The following is a 22,460-nucleotide window of genomic DNA, read 5'->3' as shown; positions in this document are numbered from 1 at the left end:
ATTCTGGAGTAAAAAAAAGAGAGAGGGTGCTGGGGAAACATTTACAGGTGGAAAGAAGGGCTAAAAATATTAGATCTTCCCCACCAGAATTTTCTGTTGGAGGGCTCCTTTTAAAAATAAAATCAACAAGTAGTAAAGAAAATTTTAGAGAAGTGATAGCAAAGCACACATTTGGTGAAAGTATTAAAAGGTTTTTCCTGAGGCCCCTGCGTGTGTACCTTCATCTTCCGGAGAGGAAAACACCATCAGGCAGTTAGAGACTTAGAAAGGCTGAGTCTGACCTTTCGTTGACCCCACTAGCTCAGCCCCCTTCAGTGGACATTCACAAGGTCACTTCGGCTACAGAAGGCGCATGCGCAATGAGTGACTCCTGAAGTTACGCGGGCTCACTTTTCGCTTCAAAAGGCAAGAGAAGCTGAGGAAGCCACATGGAACTCAGTCCAAGCCCGCTGTGATGACAGCCAGTCACCTACAAGTAAGTGCAAAGCAGAGATCTGGATGGCTGGATGGCTGGTGGCAGGGAGAGGGACTTCTTTCTATCCTCAGGTGGTAGATCCTTATCAGGAGAGGCTAGGTGATTTTTATTGCTGTACCCAAGCCCTGAGCAGGCTCAGATTCGCACAGGAAAGCTGTTAAGTCTGTGTGACTATTGGGCCAGACCCTTCTTAGCTCCAGGACTCGGACCCCTTTACTGATGAGGGGAGATATTTCTGGAGAAGTCTTCAAAACCTATTTACTTAATGACTTTGCCTCGGGGTTAGCTGAGGCCAGCTGGTATATGCCTGGTCTGAGGAGCTCTGATGTTCCAGAGCGGAAGGTGACGCAAGGGACCAGTCAGGTCTAGGAGGAAAGAAACTAGTTTTTAGCGCCCCACCCCCCACCCCCGGTAGCATCAGTTCCTGAGGTGCCTGAGACAGGAGAGTCCCTGTCAGAGTTGAAGCTGGAAGAAGGCTGGGAAGCTGGTGGCTCCTGCATCGTCGTCATTGCTGAGGACTGAGTGGCGACTGGATGGTGGACAGCGGGTAGGTGTGGTTGCTTCTGGGATTTGGGAAGGAGACAGAGTCGGGAGGCGATGTGTGGAGTGGAGTGGAGTGGAGCGTGTGGGGTCGTTTTTTAGTCAGAGAAGGAGCCTTGGAGGCAGGCGGACAGTACTGCGGCGTTAAGGTAAACGCAGACTTTGACTTAAATGAAGCCTGTGACTTTACTAACTTTAGGATTCAAACTGCATTGTTTGGTAGGTTGAAGTCGCCAAGTATCCTGGAGATGTCCCAGAGGGTAAAAGCGGCTGCTAGGAGAGCGTGACACGAGGACCTCTCTCCCTGGAATCCACCATAGCAGGAAAGAACAAACTGTCTTAGGTAAGTCGTACTCTGATCTCCACGGACACAAGGCTCGCCCTTGACAGAGTGAACACACAAGATAACTAAAAATAAAACAAATGGCTAGATCGGGAACACGGAGGGGGCATTAAAAAATAAAACAAAAACAAAAGGTGCATGGCCTGAGTGCGAGGTAGCCAAGCTGACCAGCTGCATAAAGATGGGCCAGTTTCTTTGTGACTGTGGTTTAGGTTGCCTCAGATCCTAGGTGGGAAGGATCTGGATTTATCACTCTTTTTTTTTTTTTTTTTTTTTTTTTTTTTTTTTTACAATGTAAGCCCAACAGCAGGCTATCGGCGAACCATAGATCAGTTTTACTTTTTTTTTTAATTAGGTATTTTCCTCATTTACATTTCCAATGCTATCCCAAAAGTCCCCCATACCCTCCCACCCACCCACCCCCACTTTTTGGCCCTGGCGTTCCCCTGTACTGGGGCATATAAAGTTTGCATGGATTTATCACTCTTAACAATCTGATGATTTATAGTTCGTCCAGTTTTTTTTTTCATATTTTTATTGATTATTTGGAAATTTCATGTCACAAACCCCAAGCAAAGTCTCTTCCTAGTACTCCTAGGTCTGCCCCCACCAATCTGTCCCCCCCCCAAAAAAAAAAGAAAAAAAAACAAGCCCAGTTTGCATTGCTTATGTACTTTCTCACTGGAGCATGGTCAAACTCTCGGTGGCCAGACCTAAGGACTCAGTACCATCCAGTTTAATGAAAATTTTATTTCTTTATAGCTGCATCAAACTCTATAATTTATACATGTGGTATGTATGTATAAATAGTGAAGAAAATTTATATATAAATTCACTGGTGTGCCTATTTCATATGGTAGTTCTAACAGTTTTAATTTTAATATTATTACCTTTTGGTTACTTTTTAAAAAATTTAACTTCCCAAAGAGCAATTTCTATAGCGACTGTACTTGTTTGGTTTCCTTTGGTTGTCTTTTTCTTTCTTCCTTTCTTCCTTGAGGCAGGGTTTCTCCTAGTAGCCCTGGCTGTCCAGAACTTTCTCTGTAGGACAGGCTGGCCTGGAACTCACAGAGAGCTAAAGGCCTCTGCCTCCCTAGTGCGAGATTAAAGGCATGTGCCACCACTGCTCAGAAGTAGTTTGGTTTTTATCCAGCAATTAATAATGTTTTTCCCCACATACTCACCAGTATTTGTTGCTATTTGTTCAATAGTAACTGTTCTGACTGGTGTTAGATCTCAATTTAGCTTTAATTTGTCTCCCTCTGATAGCTAAGGATGTTGAATGTTTTTCATGTATTTACTGGTGACTTGTATGTGTTGTTTGAGTATTATCTATTAACTCATTAATCCATTCAGTGATTAGATAATTGTCTTTAAGTTTTGAGGTTCTTTATAAATCTGTAAATTCTACAGATTAATATTTTTATCTATGTGGTTGGCAAAGTTATTATTTTTTAATTTTTTTCCTGTCCTGTAGGCTGCCTCTTCATCCTCCTTTGCCACTTGTTTCCTTTGGAGACAGGAACCTTTTAATGCCATGTAATGTCATTTGTCAATTCTTGAACTAGTTTTTGAGCTATATGCTACTAACTTAAATTCCCTTAGACCTGAGACAGTAAGGAACTAAGCTGACTTCACTTAACATGTCCTCCCTCCCCATCTAGTTTACTGAGATTTTTATTCTTTATTGCTGAATAAAAATAAAATAAGTTGCTATCTGGGGTCCTTTTCCGAAACTCCTTGCTTGTGCTTAAAATGGGATATTGTAATTTTATTTTCTTCTAGCAGTTTGGGTTTCAAGTGTCATCTTAAGGCCATGGATCCATTTTGACTAGTTTTGGGCAGAGTGAGGGACACAGTTTTAGTTTTGTTCTTCTTCATATAAATACCCATTTTTTCCAGCACCATTTATATTTCCACTTTAGTTTGTTTACTTTCCTGTTTGGGGTTTGGGTTTTTGGGACAGGCTATGTATCCAAGAATGATCTTGGATCCCCTTTTCTCCTGCCTCTACCTCACAAAGTACTGGGATTATCCACATCAACATTTCTATTTTATTTTCATTTCTTGAAGAGATTTTTCTTTTTCTTCGATGAATATTTTTAACAGCGATGTCAAAACAAAATGGCTGTAGCTGTTTGGGTTCATCTCTGCATCCTTTATTCTGTTAGTGGATTTTTTGTGTGTGTCAGCACATGACTGTTACTATAGCTCTTTACTGGATTTGTTGTTGTTGTTCTTGTATTCTTTTTCGAGGCAGGGTTTCTCTGTATAGCCCTGGCTGTCCTGGAACTCACTCTGTAGACCAGGCTGGCCTTGAACTCAGAAATCCATTGGCATCTAACTTCCAAGTGCTGGGATTGAAGACATGCACCACCACTGCCTGGGATTTTAGTGGAATTTTAAACTGAGTATTGTGATACATCTATGCATTGTTTTTCTGTAGGATTGCTTTGGGAAATCAGAGATCTTTTGTATTTAAATATGAATTTTGAGTTTTTTCTTTCTAGTTCTGTGAATAATGGCATTGGAATTTTTGATGGGGATTATATTAACCTTGCAGACTGCTTCCTGCAAAAGTGCCATTTTCACAATCTTAATCTGCTAATCTAAGAAGTAGGAAATGTTCCCATTTTCATGTGTTTGGTTTCTTTGCGCAATGTTTTTCAGTTTTCATCACCTTGGTTAGATTTATTCTTTGGTATTTTATTTTTAAGACTGGATGGCTTGGTATTCACAATGCAGCCCAGGTTGGCTTCCAAGTCACAGCAGTTTTCCATGTATTGGCTTTCTGTATGCTGCAACTATCACAGCACAAAGCACCACGCCCAGCTCTTCCTTTACCTTTAAGAATCTGGAATGATTATGGGGTGGATCCCTGGATATGGCAGTCTCTACATGGTCCATCCTTTCATCTCAGCTCCATACTTTGTTTCTGTAACTCCTTCCATGGGTGTTTTGTTCCCACTTCTAAGGAGGGGCATAGTGTCCACACTTCAGTCTTCATTTTTCTTGAGTTTCATGTGTTTAGGAAATTGTATCTTATATCTTGGGTATCCTAGGTTTTGGGCTAATATCCAGGGATCCACCCCATAATCAGCTTCCAAATGCTGACACCATTGCATACACTAGCAAGATTTTACTGAAAGGACCCAGATGTAGCTGTCTCTTGTGAGACTATGCCGGGGCCTAGCAAACACAGAAGTGGATGCTCACAGTCAGCTAATGGATGGATCACAGGGCTCCCAATGGAGGAGCTAGAGAAAGTACCCAAGGAGCTAAAGGGATCTTCAACCCTATAGGTGGAACAACATTATGAACTAACCAGTACCCCTGAGCTCTTGACTCTAGCTGCATATGTATCAAAAGATGGCCTAGTCGGCCATCCCTGGAAAGAGAGGCCCATTGGACACGCAGACTTTGTGTGCCCTGGTACAGGGGAACGCCAGGGCCAAAGGGGGGGAGTGGGTGGGTAGGGGAGTGGGGGTGGGTGGGTAAGGAGGACTTTTGGTATAGCATTGGAAATGTAAATGAGCTAAATACCTAATAAAAAATGGAAAAAAAAATAAATAAAAAAAAAAAAAAAAAAAGAATCTGGAATGAATGGGGTTATCCCCTCCCGATTTACTTGTCCTTTATCATAATATATTTTTATATTGTAATTATATTATTAATTATATTATTGGTATAGAAAAACCACTAGTTCTTGTATGCTGACTATACATCCTATTACTTTGTTGAATTTATACATCAAATCTAAGATCTTTCTAGAAGGTCTATAGGGTTTTTGGTTTCAGGTTATGCTATCTATGACTAAAATCATGTGACTTCTTCCTTCCCTATTTGTATCACTTTTTAAATTTTTTTCTTGCCTTACTCTCTAGGCAAGATTCTAATCACTGTATTAAATACTATTGGAAAGAGTACATAACCTTGTTTCTTGATTTTAGAAGAAATGTTTTTAGTTTTCCTCCATTTATTATAATTGGCTATATATTTGTTACATATAGCCTATATAAAGATTTTATATGTTTAATTATAATATACATGTATGTTATAATTATATTATTAATATATTATAATCACACATTATGATTATATTAGCAATTAATTATTAATCATATATTAATATATTAATATATTGTAATTTATGTGATTTATTATAATTGGCTATAGGTTTGCTACATAGCCTATATGGAAATTTTTATATGGTTTATTATAATATATTAATATATTATAATTATTAATTATATCATCAATATATTATAATCACATATCATAATTATATTATCAACAAATTATTAATTATATATTAATTATATATACATAGATAATATATAAATATATTCTAATTTATATGATTTAGTATAATTGGCTATAGGTTTGCTACATATAGCCTATATGAACATTTTTGTATGGATTATTATAATATACTTATATATTATTAATATATTTTATTATAATCACACATTATAATTATATTATCAATTAATTATTAAGTATATGTCATTAATATATGATATATAAATATATTGTGATTTATATGATTTATTATAATTGGCTATAAGTTTGCTGCATATAGCCTATATCGAGATTTTTATATGGTTTATCATAATATATTTCTATATTATAATTATATTGTTAATATATTATATTCTAATCATATAATTATATTATAAATTAAGCACTATTATGCTTTATTAATATATTAATATACTATACATATATTGTAATTTATATGATTTATTATAATTGGCTATAGGTTTGCTACATATGGCTTATATGGAGATGTTTATGTGGAGATTTCTTTTTTCTATCCACATTTTTTCCAGTGCTCTTACCAAGAAGGGATGTTGAACTTTGTAAAGACATTTACTTCAGCTATTGAGATAATCATGGGATTTCTGTCCGTGGTATATCTGCTCTAGAAGTATGTTGTTTGGCATCCCTGGGTTAAAGTCAACTTGATCATGGGGCAGGGTATTTTTAATGTGTTCTAAAATTTGGTTATTAAGTATTTTGTAGATTTTTTTGCGTTTGTGTTTATCAGGAAAAATGCTCTAGTTTTTGTTTTGTCCTCTGATTTTTGGTATCATAGTAATACGAGCTTTATAAAATGTATTTGGTAGTGGTTCTTTTTTTTCTAGTTTTTGGAAATAGTTTGAGAAGTATTGCTGTTAGTTCTTTAATAGTTTAAGATACTGATAGTGAATCTTTCTTATCTTGGGCTCACACACACACACACATACACAAACACACACATGTATACACACATACACAAACCTCACACATATGCACAACACACTTATATTATATATATAATATACAACATATATTTTATATATTATTATATATTATTTAACATATAAAATGTATATAATATATAGTATATTATATATGTGTATATATGTATGTGTGTATGTATGTATGTGTATATATCTATATATCTGTATATGTGTGTGTGTGTTTGAACACTCTTTTAGTTTAACATAAGCACTCATAGCTGCCAATGATCATCTTGTTTTTATGTCTTAGGTTCCAAAACATAAGTGCTTTGATTTTCATTTGGTTCTTAGAGTTTTTAAATTTTTGCCCCAATTTCTTTAAAACTATGCAGATTATTCAAGACATTGTTCAATGCCAGTATAATCATATAGTATTTTGGGATGAGTTGAGGAACACTGTAGAAGTCTACATGTGAAGAGTTATCAGGAAGCTTTAACTTTGATTTTTATTTTACAACTAGCTTGTCTTTTTGTTTTTCCTTTGAGACTGAATGAAAAAAAAAAAAAGAATTAGAAGGAGGCCGTGACTGCTCCTAATTGGTTGAGAGACCTAACAGAGACAGATAGGGTGTTACTATTGAGCCCTGGCAGGCCTGAGACTCACTATACAGATCAGGCTAGTCTCCAAGTCATCAAGACTTGCCTGCCTCTGCCCCGTGAGTGCTGAGATCATTCTGTCTTAATACCATGTTACTGGTTATACTGTCAGTCTTTGTGGTTCCAATGTCGTATTCAAACTTAAAGGAAGCCATTTAAGCTCCATGCAGTATTGTGCGGGTCCTCTGCCTTTGCTTGACCTCAATAACCCTGACCTAATCAGGAGACAGGGGCCTAGGACCTTTCCACACTGACGCTTAAAACTCAGCTTTCTTAAGCTGTGTATACAAAAGGTGCCTCCTGAAGGTGACATATGGGCACTTGGAGCTTCAAGAGGTAGATGTGGCTAAGGAGTGTGAAACCTGTGTTGAAGCCAGAGTGAGGAAGAAAGCCACTCCTTTGTGACTGTCTGCACTGGAACACTGCAGTGAGTCTTAGACTCTCATGTCAGGGACAGAGATTCCAGAGAGAGAAATCTGGCTCCTTCCAGAGTTACCCAAAGTAAGCACAAAGTGGAGAAGACTGTGTGGTGGTGGTGGTGGGGCTTTTTATCTACAAGCTGCTAGACAGACCCTCATCTGACTCTTGCAGGCTTAAATGATAGATGCTGGCTAACCCCACCCCTGAAGTGTCAGTGAGACTTGCCTTAGGCAACAAGCTGCCAGATTCTGTGCAGTCCTGAACAGGCCAGTGGTGGAAGGAGGCAGCTTTCCAAGAAGGGCTTCTTTGTTGGTGGTCTGGGAGGCCAGGACCATGAGGCGTGTGATGGGTAGAGAGAGGTGACAAGGGGGGACGGCAGATCAGTCAGGCCCAGGAGCCAGTGACAGAAGATGCTAACTCTTGGTAGTCCCAGTTCATGAAGTACCTAAGTACAAGGTGAGGAGAATGGTTCTGAATAGGTCTTTGACAGTTCCTGTGAACAGGGGAGGCAGGAGGAAGGAGGCGCAGTAGATAGTGCCAGTTGGCATAACTGAAGCCTAGATATTCATTTGAAGGATGGAGAGCAGGTGGATGGGCCCTGGGGGCCAGGGGCAGGCTGCAACCAGACTGGGGAGGCATTGTTTGCTGTGTGTTGTGACGAGAGTGCTGATAGGACTTGAAGGCAGACAGTGTCATGGTAAAAACAATGGTATGAGTTAAAATGAGCACTGGGTTTCATATGGATATGGTAGGAGGTAAAAGCACTTGCTGTGCAAGCTTTGTGTACCTAGTTCCATCCCTAAATCCATGGTAGAGTGAAGGAATCTCAAAGACTCCTGAAAGCTACCCTCTAACCTTCCCATGCACCACAACCCACTTGTACATCCATATTTTCACAAATTCCTCATACACACCAGGTAATAATAATAATAGTAATAATAGTAATAATAATAATAATAGTAATATAATAATAAAGTGGGTAAGTTGGAGACACTAGAGATGAGAAGTAAGGGTTTGCAGCTTGATATGAGTTGTTCATGTTGACCAGATAAGATCACACCTATTAATGTGTGATCTAATTAATCAAGTAGCCTTTGACCTAGGATCACAGGGAGGAGGGATTCTTCCTGCTGGCCACTGCAGAGATGGGACAGAGTTTCCCTACAGAATTCTTTGCTTAGGGTCTCAGGAATCTGGAAGTCTAACACCTATCTTATAAATATTTAATATGATACTTATTTTAAAAACAACAAAATCACTAATCTGTTCTCCCTGAGCTTTGAGATACTTCACCCCAATTTCTCTTTGTAATGCTTTGCTTAGTGTTACCAAGTAAACCATGACTGTACTAAATAAGCTTGTAGATGTTTTCAGCTTTTCCTACATTTAAGTGTTTATATGTAAACATTTATATGTTTCTCAAATTTCATCATGGATATGTACCACATCGCATCTTTTGGGTGATCCCAACCCAGAGGGCTTCATTTGGAAGCCTAGATATCTAGATCAAGGAAACTAGAAGTTTCTAAGGGTTCCATAGAGGCTTTTCCTCATCCATGTGCCAGGATACTATAATCCTGTCAGGCTCCTTTTAGACAGTCACACTGGTGTTTCTGAGTCACCTATGCACAGGCTATCTATCTCTTCACCTTTGCAAGGAAATGTTACAGGGGAGATGGGGTTGAGGTCATGGTTTGGGAGTAGGGAGCCAGGCCTGAGTATTTTTTTTCATGGCCAGTCTTTTGGAGAATTGGTCAAGAAGAGAAACTTCTTTAGGAATTGGAAGGGAAGCAGAAAGGAAGGAATGGAGGCACTGAGGGAGAGAGGGAGAAAGGGTAGAAGGGCAGAAGTTGAAATCCACCAGAGAAAGAAGCTCTCCAGTGCCACAGTAGGCACAGGCACTGAGATCTGAGGAGACCAGTCTTTGAGCACTTTGACCACACACAACACCGGAAGTGCATTTCCATGTGACCTGGAGGAATTAAATGCAGGTGTGCAGAGAACCCAGCAGTCTTCACCACTCCTCAGTTTCCCTCTGGCAATTTCCTTATGGGGTGGGACAGTGAAATTCAGTGGCTCTAAGATTTTTTTACCTCACCCCTCATCACACCAAAGGAACAAAATACTACTGTCCAGCTCCTAAGTTCTAGTGGGGGTTAACCACACACATGTGTGAGAGATGTTTAGATTAGGACCAGGCTCCAGATGTAGTGTGAACAGAGTATGGATCCCACAATAGGGACTCCTGAGACATTCCTTATGGCATCCATCTCCTTGTATAAGTGTTATTTTCTTCTAGAAAAGCTACTAGGGAGGTTACAGCAAAGACAAAGTGCTAGAGGTAGGCATGAGGTCATTACACTTAGTGGGTGTGACATGGACAAGGTCAAGAGAGGAAGGATTGTCTGTGAAGGTTACTAAGGGACACTCAAAACTGGAAGGTTTTCTCAGGGAAACTGTAGCTGTTCCCCTTTTGGGGACCTCCATGCATTTGGAAACACATGGATGCCATTATTGTGTGAGGAGTGGGACTAGATGCCTGCACCTCTTTTAGAGTTTCACTGTTCTTATCTTATAAAATGTGTATGGATGTTATATTGTCCTGTGTGCATGACTGACTATATACTACATGCTTGCCTGGTGTCTGGAGAGGATAGAAGTGTTTGAGGTATCCCCTAGAACACGATTACAAATGGTTGTGGGCACCGTGTGGATGTTGAGAATCAAACCTGGGCCCTATGGAAGAACAGACAGTACTCTTTTTGTTTTTTTGAGACAGGGTTTCTCTATATAGCCCTGACTGTCCTGGAACTTACTTTGTAGAACAGGCTGGCCTCAAACTCAGAAATTCGCCTGCCTCTGCCTCCCAAGTGCTGGGATTAAAGGCGTGCGCTACCACCAGCCAGCCAGACAATACTCTTATCCTAAGAGCCAGTTTTCTAGTCCTGCGCCTCTTCAGAAGGATAGGTGTTCCCAGCTGCAGTTCATGGGACTGCTCAGAACATGGCTGCCCAATAGCAGGGAATGTTCTGCAGGAATACTTGTGGCTAGGAATCCAAGCTTCCAGCTTCCACTAATTCCAAGTTCAGTAGCTACATGAGGCCAGTGGCTAAGCTACTAGAAAGCGCAGGTCCAAGGAGTCTGCAAAAGGGGTTGGGGGCACACTTTGTATAACTTTTGGCAGCTGGGTGCAGAGTTGGACGGGTATGCTTATGTTTCTGAGAAGAGTCCATGACTGTTATCAGATTCTGAAAGCTGAAAGGACAGCAACCATATATATCCTTTAGTCACCACTCCAGTGTCTTCTTTCTCACGATGGCCTCTTCTCTGCTGCAGGTGGCGTCCCTGTTGAAGGCCCAACGAAACAGCTTGAGACCTGAGGCCCCAGGCCCAAGAAAGAGCCATCCAGTGGGCACAATGGCTGCACCCGGCAACTCTGCCCCACGGGGCTCCTCTCCTCAGCCTCAAGAGTATGGCATGGCCTGTGAAGCCTCTCGCCAGCACTTCAGGCAGTTCCAGTATGATGAAGCAGATGGGCCTCAAGAGGCCTTCTGCAAACTCTGGGAACTTTGTTCCCAGTGGCTGAAGCCACAGACACACTCTGTGGAGCAGATCCTGGCACTGCTGGTGTTGGAGCAATTCCTGCATATTCTGCCCAGTAGGAACACTGAGACCCAGACGTTCAGCCCTGAGATTAGACAAAGACTTCTCACCCTGATAGAAGACCTCAAGAGAGATTACAAGAGTCCAGGGAACAAGGTGAAGAGTGGTTGGGGTTGGTTGTTTTTAGGCCCAAAGAGGAGGCAGGCAGCTGGGTCGAGATGAGCTATTCTGTCTCTGTGTCATTCCACAGCCCCCAGCCTTCCCCAGAGCCCCTTTCAACATTCTCTTCTGCTGGAGTCAGCACGGAGGTCAGGGTCTCCACAGTTCCTGACCCCATGCCCTCTCTCCAACACCCAAATGGCAATGCCTCATTTATTATCAGTAAATGAAATTCTTGGGCAGCATCAGTTACTACAAGTATCACTGTAGTGATGAATGGCCCAAGATATGTATTGCCTGGATCTTATTGAACAGTTTGAAAAGGGAAAGCCAGATAGTCTAAAAAGCATATAAAAAGAGGCAACTGGAACAAAGTTTATTATAAACTATTATTGCCTCTGTATAAATGTGCTTGGACATTGTTTTACCTGAAGACACTACAAAGTGTCTTCCATGAAATGGTTCCATGCCTATATCTCTGCTTACTCACTGTGGTAGGACAGTTAGAAGTTAATATCAAATTTCCCATGCTATATACTCTTGCCGTTGGTTGTTGGTCATGTGTTATCCTTAAGTGGATAGCTGCTTTTACCTCCCTGTAACTACTAACCAGCAGCAGTGCATTGAGCTTTGGTTTGGGTAAATAAGGACAACAAAGGCGATGCTCTCCCTCTGGTTAAGTATCCCTAGAACATCTAAGTCACAGGAAAATATGTAACAGTATCTGGTTCTTCCTAGGTTTTCCTGAACTGCATGATGAATATTTGAGGGGGGTGGATTTCTGAATTTGCGAGAGCCTAGGAAGAACTCTGCATCATGGGTGATACACATCAGTGGCCCATTAAATTCCAGTAGCAGTTCCCATTAGCACACCCAAAAGGCCTCAGAAGGGAGGCAGTATTGCCTTGTGCTCAGAACCACTTCTCAAAGCCTCTGTTCAGGGAAGGCCTGGCTGAACACTGGGCAGTGTCTGTGGGAGAGAAACCAGCTGAGATTCATGACCTTAGCTTGGGACAGGAGCTGCTTCGCAGGAGCTTCAGCTTCAGGGCAGTTTACTGAATGGACAGGACTCTGCCAAAGGTTTCTGCCTCCTGAAGGTAGCATGACTGAATGTTTCTGCTTTCTTCCTGTCTTCCTGATTTTGTTGACAACAGAAGGTGTTATCTTCAAGGGTCTTGACACGTCCTGCTCAATACAGGAGCCACATGCCTTCCATGGCTCTTGAGTAATTGAAATGTGGTCATGTAGGTATAAATCAGTTGTATGAAATGTGTTTGACCCCAGTGCCTCCTCTATGTGTGTTGTCTGTAGTGGTTGATGGAAAGCTAAAAGCTCCTTGCATGGCTGCTGGTCAATGATGTACTTCCAGTGAGGTAAAAGGAGCTGCATTTCAGTGGGATGATGGGTTCTGCTATTTTCCTCAGATTAACATGCGTGACATGCTCCTGGAGGAACTGATGTCAATGGGTATGTTTCTCACACAATCCAACACACCTGTGAGTCCACCCGAACTGCAGATAATAGAACCTGTCCAGGAGATCCGTGAGATCCCAGCACAAGGGCCACGGCAAAGCAGCTTCCATGATTCTGGCCAAAGCCAGACCTTTCTGGATATTGGTAAGGCAATCTCCTACCCCTCCTGCTCTTTGTTTCTGTTTGAAAGCTCAAGTTCTCTGATGGTGTTGGTTCAAGTTGGAGTTATCAGTTCTTTAAACATAATAGACACGGTCAAATGTCCTCCCAAGTTACCTTCCCTCTGTATTCTCCAGCCATAAATTATGCTGGTGCTAGTTTATGCTTCCCTCAGCAACTACTTTGTTTCTCCACAAACAGTTGGATCTCAGCCTTGTGACAAGAGATCCTGATGTCCTCACTCCTTTGGTAGGCAGACAGAAGGAGGCAGTGTGACAATTTATGGAAAGATCTTCAATAAGTACCACGTTCGCTCAACATCAAGTGATGGTGTTTCATTCAATGTGAAGGAGTATAGGGTGGGAACTGAAGGCAAGGATAGCATTGGCTAGTGGCTTTAGCTAGCATGGGCTGTGAGCAGAGAATCTGAACAGAAGAATGGAGAAGAATCTTAGGAATAGGGCTCTGGTTACCCATAGCAAAGGGGAGGCTATGTGCACCTGCTATGTGCTGCTGAATGTCACTGAAGATGATATTAGAATGGGCAAGGTTGGTGCCTAGTTAGGATAGACTTTGGATTACCATACATCACAACTCACATGCCATGTCAAGCAGTACAAATGACCAGTACTTAAGAAGGAGGAGGGAATATCAGTTGTCTGCTGAGACACTGGAACTGCAGGAGGGCAGGGAGTAAAGCCCTAGGATCCAAGGCTAGGATACTCTGATTCTTTACCTTCTGGTCCTTAGGTTGGTAGGCAGGAGCAATGACTGGTAATTATTTGTGTTGTGGAAATCAAAATGTACAGAAAATCTGGCCTGGCTACCAAACCAATGCAATAACCACAGGTTTTCTCTACATCATTCTAGTATATATTTTTTCATCTTTGCTATCTCTTCATCTCTGTCTCTCTGTCTCTGTCTCTGTCTCTGTCTCTGTCTCTCTCTGTCTCTCTGTCTCTCTCTCTCTCTCTCTCTCTCCCTCTCCGACCCCCTCATGCACACACACACACACACACACACACACACACACACACACACACTTTTGCAGGCAGCAGAAGAGCTTCTTGGTCTCCCTTTGAAAAGACTAGAAAGGTTTTCTGGGTGATTTGCATTCTAGCTAAGGATTTTCTTCTCCTCTTTTAGCTCATCTACTTTAAGCCTGGATAGAGTTTCACTACTTCCATGGACAAGCAGATGAGCTGAGAATACCTTTTAATGAAGCATAGCAGACCCCTCCCATCATTCAGTATTTATTCAGAAGATTATAAGGTCAAAGCAGATAACATTGGTCAGAGGCTCCTGGTGAAGTAGCCCTAACTGAGGGGGAAATAGATGGTGAGACTTCTTGTGTCCAAAGCAGCAGGCTGGACAGACTCTGAGGCACCTTGTGAGGTTTCAAACCGCCCTTCTTCTTCTGTCTAGCATGTAATAGCAGAGTCCTACCAGCATTTGTTCTCTGACATTGTAAGATAGACACAAGTGGAGGGCCTGCTGGATTCTACATACATACGACAATTACCAGGCCCTGGCAGGTAGAAAGGGATTCAGTAGAATCAAGGGAAGAAAAGACAGAGAAACGTAGACATCATCAGGGAGGGGAGGTCAGTGGTGCTACTTGAGAATTTCCAGCCCAACATGTGAGCCATTTAGTGTTCTCTTTATTCTCCATGTAACACAGCAACACAGTCATTTACATTTATTCTTTCAGCTTTTGATGTTGGGAGGAGAAAATGATGAATGTATGTCAACAAAGAAAAAGAGTATGTATACACACACACACACACACATACACACACACACACACATTAATTCATTTCTGATTCACTTTCAGAATTCCATGTATCCAAAGAATATGAACACCTGGAACCTCCTGGCAAAGAGCCCCCAGAACAGCTTCTGGCTGACTCCAGTGAACCTGAGGAAACCCAGATGTCCTGCCAACAGGAGGTGCCTGGGAGCTCCTGCAATGCACAGCCCTCCAGCTCTAGATCCCCCCCAAGGGCTCGTCCCCACAAGAAGCCCAACTCTGGTGCTCCGTTAGGGCTGTGCTTTGCTCACCGGAAGCAATATAATATTTACATGAAAACCCAAAGAAAAAAGGTAGCACAAGGGGGCCCTAGAGGTGGGACAGTGTCAGACACCTCTGGGCAGCAGCTCGTTAGCCAGGAGGAGGATACCTGTGAGCATGCTGTAGGCAATGATCCATATACTGAGGTGGCATCCCCTAGTGTGTCACAGGCAGGTTATTTTGATGATGAAAGACAGCAGTGTAGGCTGTGTAAGAAGGAGTTTATGTTTCAGTTGGGCCTGAGAGAAACTGTGACAAATCGTACAGATTCAAAACCTTACCAGTGTTCCTTCTGTGGGAAATTCTTTAGGGGGCAGTCACATGTCACTGCACACCTAGTAAGACACACCCAAGAGAGACCATTCATATGTGAACACTGCCAGAAAACCTACAAACACAAATCTAGCCTGCTGAGACACTTAAAATTCCACGCAAGGAATCTTGAAAGCAAGAGAGGCCAGGCTTCTCAGAGCCTTGTGCACAATGCAAGCCAATAAGCTCACCAGCCAGCCCACTTTACAGCAGAATCCCCCCAGGACTGTGTTGATGGAAACAGGTCCTAAAAAGTGATGCTGTCTCCTAAGAGCTTCCCCTGCAAAGACTGTCTGGGAAAGATAGAGCTGTTAGTTTCAGAGTGGGACTTTTCTTTTGGCCACATGCAAAACACATCTTTCATGGCAATACTAGTGCTAGAATGTTCACCAATTCTTTGTGGCTCTACATGTATTTTTTCTGGGCCTAGTAAGATCTTGTTCTACCTTTAATATGAATATTGCTTCTTCCTAGGCAGCTTCTGCTTCACACACTCTGTGAGCATGAAATATAGATTATATACACTGTTCATACCTTAAATGGAACACTGCTAACATGGAAGTCCGATCCTGCAGTAAGTTGTCAATAGGTATACATGTCCAATCTTCCTTACTGTTGGAACGCATGCTCAAGGCTAGTTTTGTTTTGATTTTGGTAGAACAGGGGAACAATCTCAAATACTTTATATAACTGAGTGACATCTCTTGCACATGCAAGGCAAATACTCTACATAACTGAGCAGCATCTCTTGTTCAGGTATGTTGTTTTTGTTTGGTTTTTCCTTTTCTGGTGCTGGGAGTGAATCTAGAGCCTTGTGCTTGCAAATAAAACACTACCACTGACCTACATCACTCGCTGAGACAGGGTTTTGAATTCTTTAACTCTAGATGTTACTTTCCATATTAGTTTGAGGTTATGATCTTGTTTTTAATGTATCTATGATCTGTTACTGAACTTTTAGTTCCATTTCTTCCACTTTTATCCAGGAGCTAAGCAAGGTTAAACCATTGCTGATATTTTTTTGTTGATACTGCAATTTGATCAATAAAGGAGTTCCTGTTTCTGCCTTGTGTCAGATTGTGTTTCTTGAAGACTTGTATCTTATGGTCCAGAGCAAAAACATGTAATGTACACTTGAGGAGGGTGGTCTGGGGACTTGGAGGGTATTTCCATGTATTAAATGCATACCAGGTCTCTGGTGCTATGTCAGGGTAATGGTGCTCCTTAGGCTACATGCTCATCTTTTTGTTCTCATACACATTTGGGAACCATATTTTTCAGTACCACAGAGCAAATGTTACAGGTGCTTAGCTTTTAAACTCTCAGTAAACACAGAATGCTCAATTTTGGACCTTGGAGCAGCCTGTTCTCTCAAAGCAAGTCAGAGAATGCTTAGCCCTATGAGCCCAATCCTTGCTTTTTATTTTGAGAGTGGAGGGAAACTGGTCTTTCCTGTAATGGTTTTGCAATTAGAGATTCTGGTGTCAGCAGGGCTTACTTGTCACCCTATTGAGGTTGCCCATCTGTAATAGCAAGGGAAAGGGGGAGGGGAATCAGTACCCCTATGGCTCAAAGAAGTGTAGAACACCACTGCACACTGCCCCCTTGTGGGAGCTGTCCCTGTCACATTTTGAAGAGGAACAGTGCTCCTCCAAGAATCTCCAGGCAATTGAACTGCATTCCTCTGGATGCTGTCAGACCCAGCCTCCAGGTGTGGACTGACTATCCTTTAGGACAGTCACTCACCCTCCAGACCCAAGTCTCTGCTTCTCTCTCAATTCTCCACAAAACAGGGCAGGGAATATCAAGATAAGGCAGACTTAACAATATATTTCAAAAGACTACCTTTAATTGACATCTCTAATGCTGTGCACAAGAAACAGGAGATTGTGAGTTGACTTCAAAGAGTAACATATGAGGTTCATCTAGAAAATCAGGTGTCTATTGAGAATAGCACTGGACTTTATAGAATTTGGTCCTCCATGTCTTTCCTACTATTTCCCCATCTTAACAAGTAAGGTGTGAAGGCAGGAGGTGGTGGAAGAGTGCTGTCATCAGAGGCTAGATCTCCAGGGATGCTTGTCCACTCTGTGACTTCAAGATATCCATGTCACAGTGGTACCTGGTTAGCAAAGAAGCCTTTGTAGTGCCCCAAAGAAGGAAGAAGGGAGGATGACCATGGCCCTCCTTTCAGGATTTGCACTTTAAAGCTGAGACATACTGTAAAAACTCATGTCTTTCTGACGTTTACCCCATGGAATGCCCAGAGAATGTCTCAGTCTCTTGGTGGGATGTTTTTAGACATGACTGGAAATGCTTTTATGCTAATCTGTCTAGTCTCAGATGCTTGGCTAGTAAGTGTGCTAGTAACCTTTTGCCAACTTGTCACAAACCTAGAGTCACCCAGGAAGAGGGAACTTCAAGTAGGATCTGCCTACATTAGATGGGGATATAGCCATGTTTATTTGTTTTTTTTTTAGAAAAATGTTTCTTTAAATTTTTTCATATAATATGGTTTGAACGTCCCCTCATCATCTCCCTACCATCCAACTCAGAGACACAGTGAAACTAACAGAAGTTATGGACCAAACGGATTTAATAGTTACCTATAGAACATCTCACCCTAAAACAAGAACACACATGGTATGTACTCACTGTTAATTGGATATTAGACAACGAACATGGAATACCTATGATACAACTCATTGGTACTATCCATCACCTCCACCTCTGGTCAGTATTGTCTTTCTGACTCATCTTTGCATAGATTCCTGAACCTTGAATGGGAGAACTTGGTAAAGACATTCTCTTTAAGGCCTAGTGATCCAAGTCTCTCACTCTCTGTGCATTGTCCAGTTGTGGCGCTCTGTGTTTATTACCACCTTCTGTAGGAAAAGTCACCTCTGATGAAGGCTGAGTGATATACACTAACATATGGGTAGAACAATTAGGAGTCACTAGAAGTCATTTTACTGCTGTGTTCATTTAGCACAATTAATAATAACAGATTTTCACCTATGGTTTCATGCTCTCATCAGCAGATCTCCAGAGATGCTTGTCCAATCTGTGACTTCAAGATATCTGTGTCACAGTGGTATCTGGTTAGCAAAGAAGCCTTTGTAGCACCTCAAAGCAGGAAGAAGGAGGGATGACCATGGTCCTTCTTTCATCATTTACACTTTAAAGCTGAGAAACAATGTAAAAACTCATGTCATTCTGACATATACACCATGGAATGTCCAGAGAATGTCTCAGTCCCTTGCTGTAATGGTTTTAGACATGACTGGAAATGCTTTTATGTTAATCTGTCTAGTCTCAGATGCTTGGCCTGAGATCCCCTCCCCATTTAACCCTTCTATATTAGTTTCTTCTTTATTCCTTTATACACTATACTCTATTTCCCCTTCCTTGGAAGATCTCCTCCTCCTTCATGGTCCCTTACAAGATAGCTCATCTCTGTTATTCTAAATGAAACACACACATATATCAAGCTTACAAGCTAACTCCATACATAGGTGAAAACATGTAATTTCTGTCTTTCTGGATCTGCTTTGCCTGTTGGGCATTTTCCTGATTAACAGTTGATGGGAAAGGATACAGTACACAGTGAGTGGTGTTATCCCTGCAAAGATGGTGAGAAAATATATAAGAAAGCAAGCTGAAGGTGGGGCTTGAAAGATGACTCAGTGTTTAAGAACACTGGCTGCTCTTTTAGAAGGCCAGGGTTTGACTCCCAGAACTCAGGTGGCAGCTCACAGCCACATGTAGCTTCATATCAAGGTATCAAGCGCCCTCTTCTGGCCTCTGTGAAAACTGGACAAACAGAGCCCACAGACATCCATCCAAGCAAAACACTCTTATAATGTTTATAATACTTAGATATAATAAATATGTTATTAAAATAAAAGTTAAAAGAAGTTTTTAAGTTTTGTAAGAAGAAAAGCTGAGAAAAGTGAGCTGAGGAAGCAAGTCAATAAGCAGCCTTTCTCCATGTACCCTGCCTATGATCCTACATGGCTTCCTGCCATGACTTCCCTCAGTGATGGAGAACAATGTAGAAGTATAACACAAACTAAGCCTTTTCCAAAAGGAAGGGAGGAGAGAGGGATGGGATTGGGATTTGTTGAAGGATAACTGGGAAGCGAGCTATCATTGAAAATGTAAATAAATACCCAAATGAATGATAAAAAAATATAAGTCCTGTCAGGAATTCCGATGTGACAATGTGAAACTGCTCATCCACAATCTCCTGAGCTCACATGGGTGGGGCATAGGCATGAGTGTGTTCTGGCTGTGCCTGCAGGCATCAACTCTGTGGAGTTCAACCCTGACTTCTTGGCACAGATGATCCCCAAAGTGAAGTGGGCAGTGCTTGTGCAGGCAGCAGACAACTCAATCTTGGCCAAGGTACCCAAAGAGCAAACTGATGGCTATGAACAGGACGAGATGTTTTTGAGGAAGTTGCACCCACGTGTGGCTTGAGATGGATGTACTGGAGGGTACCCTGCAAAGCGCAGAATCTGGTCGTCTTTTCCCCATCAGCCACAGGATCCCCAATATGCTGTTGAATGATGAGGAGACTGAGAGGTAACCTTGCTAGCCACCACACTGGGAGGTGGGAGTGGTTGTGTGGGTGGAGGAATAGCCTCATAGAAGCAGGGGGAGAGGGAAGGGATAGGGGGCATCTGGGAGGGTGGGAAACTGTGAAAATGGACAACATTTGAAATGTAAATAAAGAAAATATCCAATTAAAAAAAAAGACCAACCAAAGAGTACACAGGGAGGGGCCCATGGCTCCAGCTGCATATGTAGCAGAGGATGGCCTAGTTGGACACTAGTGAGAGGTGAGGCTCCTGGTCCTGAGAGGTCTCAATGCCCCAGTGTAAGAGAATGCCAGGACAGGGAAGCAAGAGTGGGTAGGTTGGTGAGTAGGGGGAGGAGGGATGGGATAGGAGGTTTTTGGAGGGGAAACCAGGAAAGGGGATAACATCTGAAATGTAAATAAAGAAATTATCGAATAAAATAAAATAAAATAAACCAACTGGGGAACAATAAGTTAATAGCAGAAAAAAAAATCAAAGAAAGCAAAGCACATGGAGGAATGCAGAAGAGCACTGGTCCCAAAGACAGCCCTGTCCTAATGATACTACAGCACATTGTTTCACAAAATGGATTCTGAACATGTCCTCAGATAGGGCCTTTGACTGTACTCTCTAGGTTATCCCTATATGATCACAAGAAACAAAAGGAAGCAAGAAGATGAATGTCAGAAGCAGATCTTAGACTGATGCCAAGGCCAGGCCGGGAGGCACACCAGGCTTTCTGTTTTCAAGCTTCCAGAGAGTGGTTCTCCACCTTCCTAATGCTGCAGTTTTTTAAAATATATATACTTCCTTATGCTGTGCTGAGCCTCAACCATAAAATTATTTTTTTGCTACTTCATAACTGTAATTTCCTACTGTTATTAATTTTAACATAAATATCTGACATACCGATAGTCTTAGACAACTCCTGTGAAAGCATCACAAGGACTCGCAACCTACAGGTTGCCAACCGTGGTGCCAGGCACTAGTAAAACTAGCCAGCCCCTTGATTTTTACACTTTCTGCCTTCCAGAACTTTACTAGAATAGATGTGCTCTATTTTAGCTGTCTAAGCATGTGATCATCTGTAACACTAACTGGAAACACACATACCCAAGTGGATGAATGGGTCTATTTTTCCTGCCCTGGAATCTTGGCAGATTTGAGTCAGGTCTAACCAAATGGAAGAGAAAGGATGCTGGATGAATTCCTACTCTAAGTCATCGGAGTCAACAGGGATTCCATTTTGTTCTCATGGAGAATGGGGAGGATTTGTTCTCCATTTAAAAGGTCCTTACATTCACAAATTTGATGCCTGCCTGTCTATTTGAGTGTGCTTTGTACTTTTGTCTGCTGTGTGTTGTGTTCTGTGTCCTTGGTTACTAACTCTACGGTCCTTACCATACTTGCAAAATGAAACTCTCCTCAGTTTGCAAACCTTTCATATTTGTTCTCTGTATACAATATGATTCTTTTGAAAAAATCAGTTTATGAGTCCTTTGTACCAACAAAAAGATCAAAATTTCTGGTAAGATGCTTTTAATTGTAAATACATCTTTTCATTCAATACATTCTGATTACTGTCCTCCCAACTCCTTCTACATTCTCTCTACTTCTCCACTCACCCAAATTCACACCTTTCTTTTTCCCTTTATTAGAATACAAACAGGCATCTAAATAATAATGATACTAATAATGATAGTAATAACAACAATAATGGAAGTGACAGGATGATAAACAATGTCAATGGCTCATTGAAACTTTGGATGCTACATTTTCTATGCTCATGTTGGTTTGCTAGGTGAGTTTTGACATGATGAATGAACAGGCACGTTTCAGACGCTGTAAAGAAGTAAAGCTCAAGGAACGTATTAGATGGCTCACTGGGTAAGGGGACTTGCCACTCAAGGCTGAGTGCCTGAACTTCATCTCTGAAACATATACATGGTAGGAGAAGAGGATAGGCTCTTCCATGTTGTCCTGCAATCTCTACATATGTGCGGTGGTGTGTGCATAGTTACACACATATGTCCACACTCAAACACATGCACACACAATGTAAATACATTAAAATGTATAGAGTAATATAAAAACAAGCATACCTCCAACAGGAAGTTTCAGAGAGACTCCCATGCAGATGGGAGGTTTTACACCTACTTTCCCACAAGTAAGTCTTGGCTTGAAGCACTTGCCTGGGATTCCTGAAGAGTTGGTTTTTCTCGGCAAATCTGTGGAAGCCTTCCTGTATTCTGAGTGCCCTAGATGCTGCTGACTCGGGGAAATGCACATGCCACATAGACTTCCCACAACTGCTGAAGGCAGGCCCTCCTTTCTTTCTTTTACTCTAGAAGTATCTTTTCCATTTTCTATACATCAGACAGTAGTAGTTTCCTTCCTGATGAACATGGCTCTGGTTTAGTTAAATAGATTTATTAGTTTC

At 41.6% G+C, this 22,460-nt stretch overlaps 1 protein-coding gene across 3 annotated transcripts; it reads left to right on the top strand.

The window, feature by feature from the left end:
• The first annotated feature begins 307 nt into the window (after window positions 1-307).
• Gm35953 (predicted gene, 35953) lies at window positions 308-16,501 on the top strand. 3 transcript variants are annotated; one of them, XM_006528353.1, is made up of 5 exons: window positions 308-475; window positions 1,239-1,358; window positions 10,997-11,419; window positions 12,847-13,039; window positions 14,889-16,501. In XM_006528353.1, exons 3-5 carry the CDS (start codon window positions 11,078-11,080, stop codon window positions 15,620-15,622), a joined length of 1,269 nt encoding a protein of 422 aa, XP_006528416.1. In that variant the 5' UTR covers window positions 308-475; window positions 1,239-1,358; window positions 10,997-11,077; the 3' UTR covers window positions 15,623-16,501. The 3 variants fall into 3 exon arrangements, with proteins under 3 accessions (XP_006528416.1, XP_006528415.1, XP_006528417.1); XM_006528352.4 differs by lacking the exon at window positions 308-475 and adding an exon at window positions 497-1,022; XM_006528354.4 differs by lacking the exon at window positions 308-475 and adding an exon at window positions 1,058-1,164.
• The last annotated feature ends 5,959 nt before the right edge of the window (window positions 16,502-22,460 follow it).

Source organism: Mus musculus, chromosome X (assembly GCF_000001635.26).
Source record: "Mus musculus strain C57BL/6J chromosome X, GRCm38.p6 C57BL/6J".
NCBI lineage: Eukaryota > Metazoa > Chordata > Mammalia > Rodentia > Muridae > Mus > Mus musculus.
The sequence above is the reverse complement of the archived record's forward strand: the minus strand, read 5'-3'. Positions and strand labels throughout refer to the sequence as shown.

Coding starts and splice junctions, on each gene's coding strand:
- Gm35953 (XM_006528353.1), top strand. CDS start 11,078: ATGGCTGCACCCGGCAACTCTGCCCCACGGGGCTCCTCTCCTCAGCCT. Junction 11,420..12,846: donor ACAAGAGTCCAGGGAACAAG/GTGAAGAGTGGT, acceptor TATTTTCCTCAG/ATTAACATGCGTGACATGCT. Junction 13,040..14,888: donor CCAGACCTTTCTGGATATTG/GTAAGGCAATCT, acceptor ATTCACTTTCAG/AATTCCATGTATCCAAAGAA.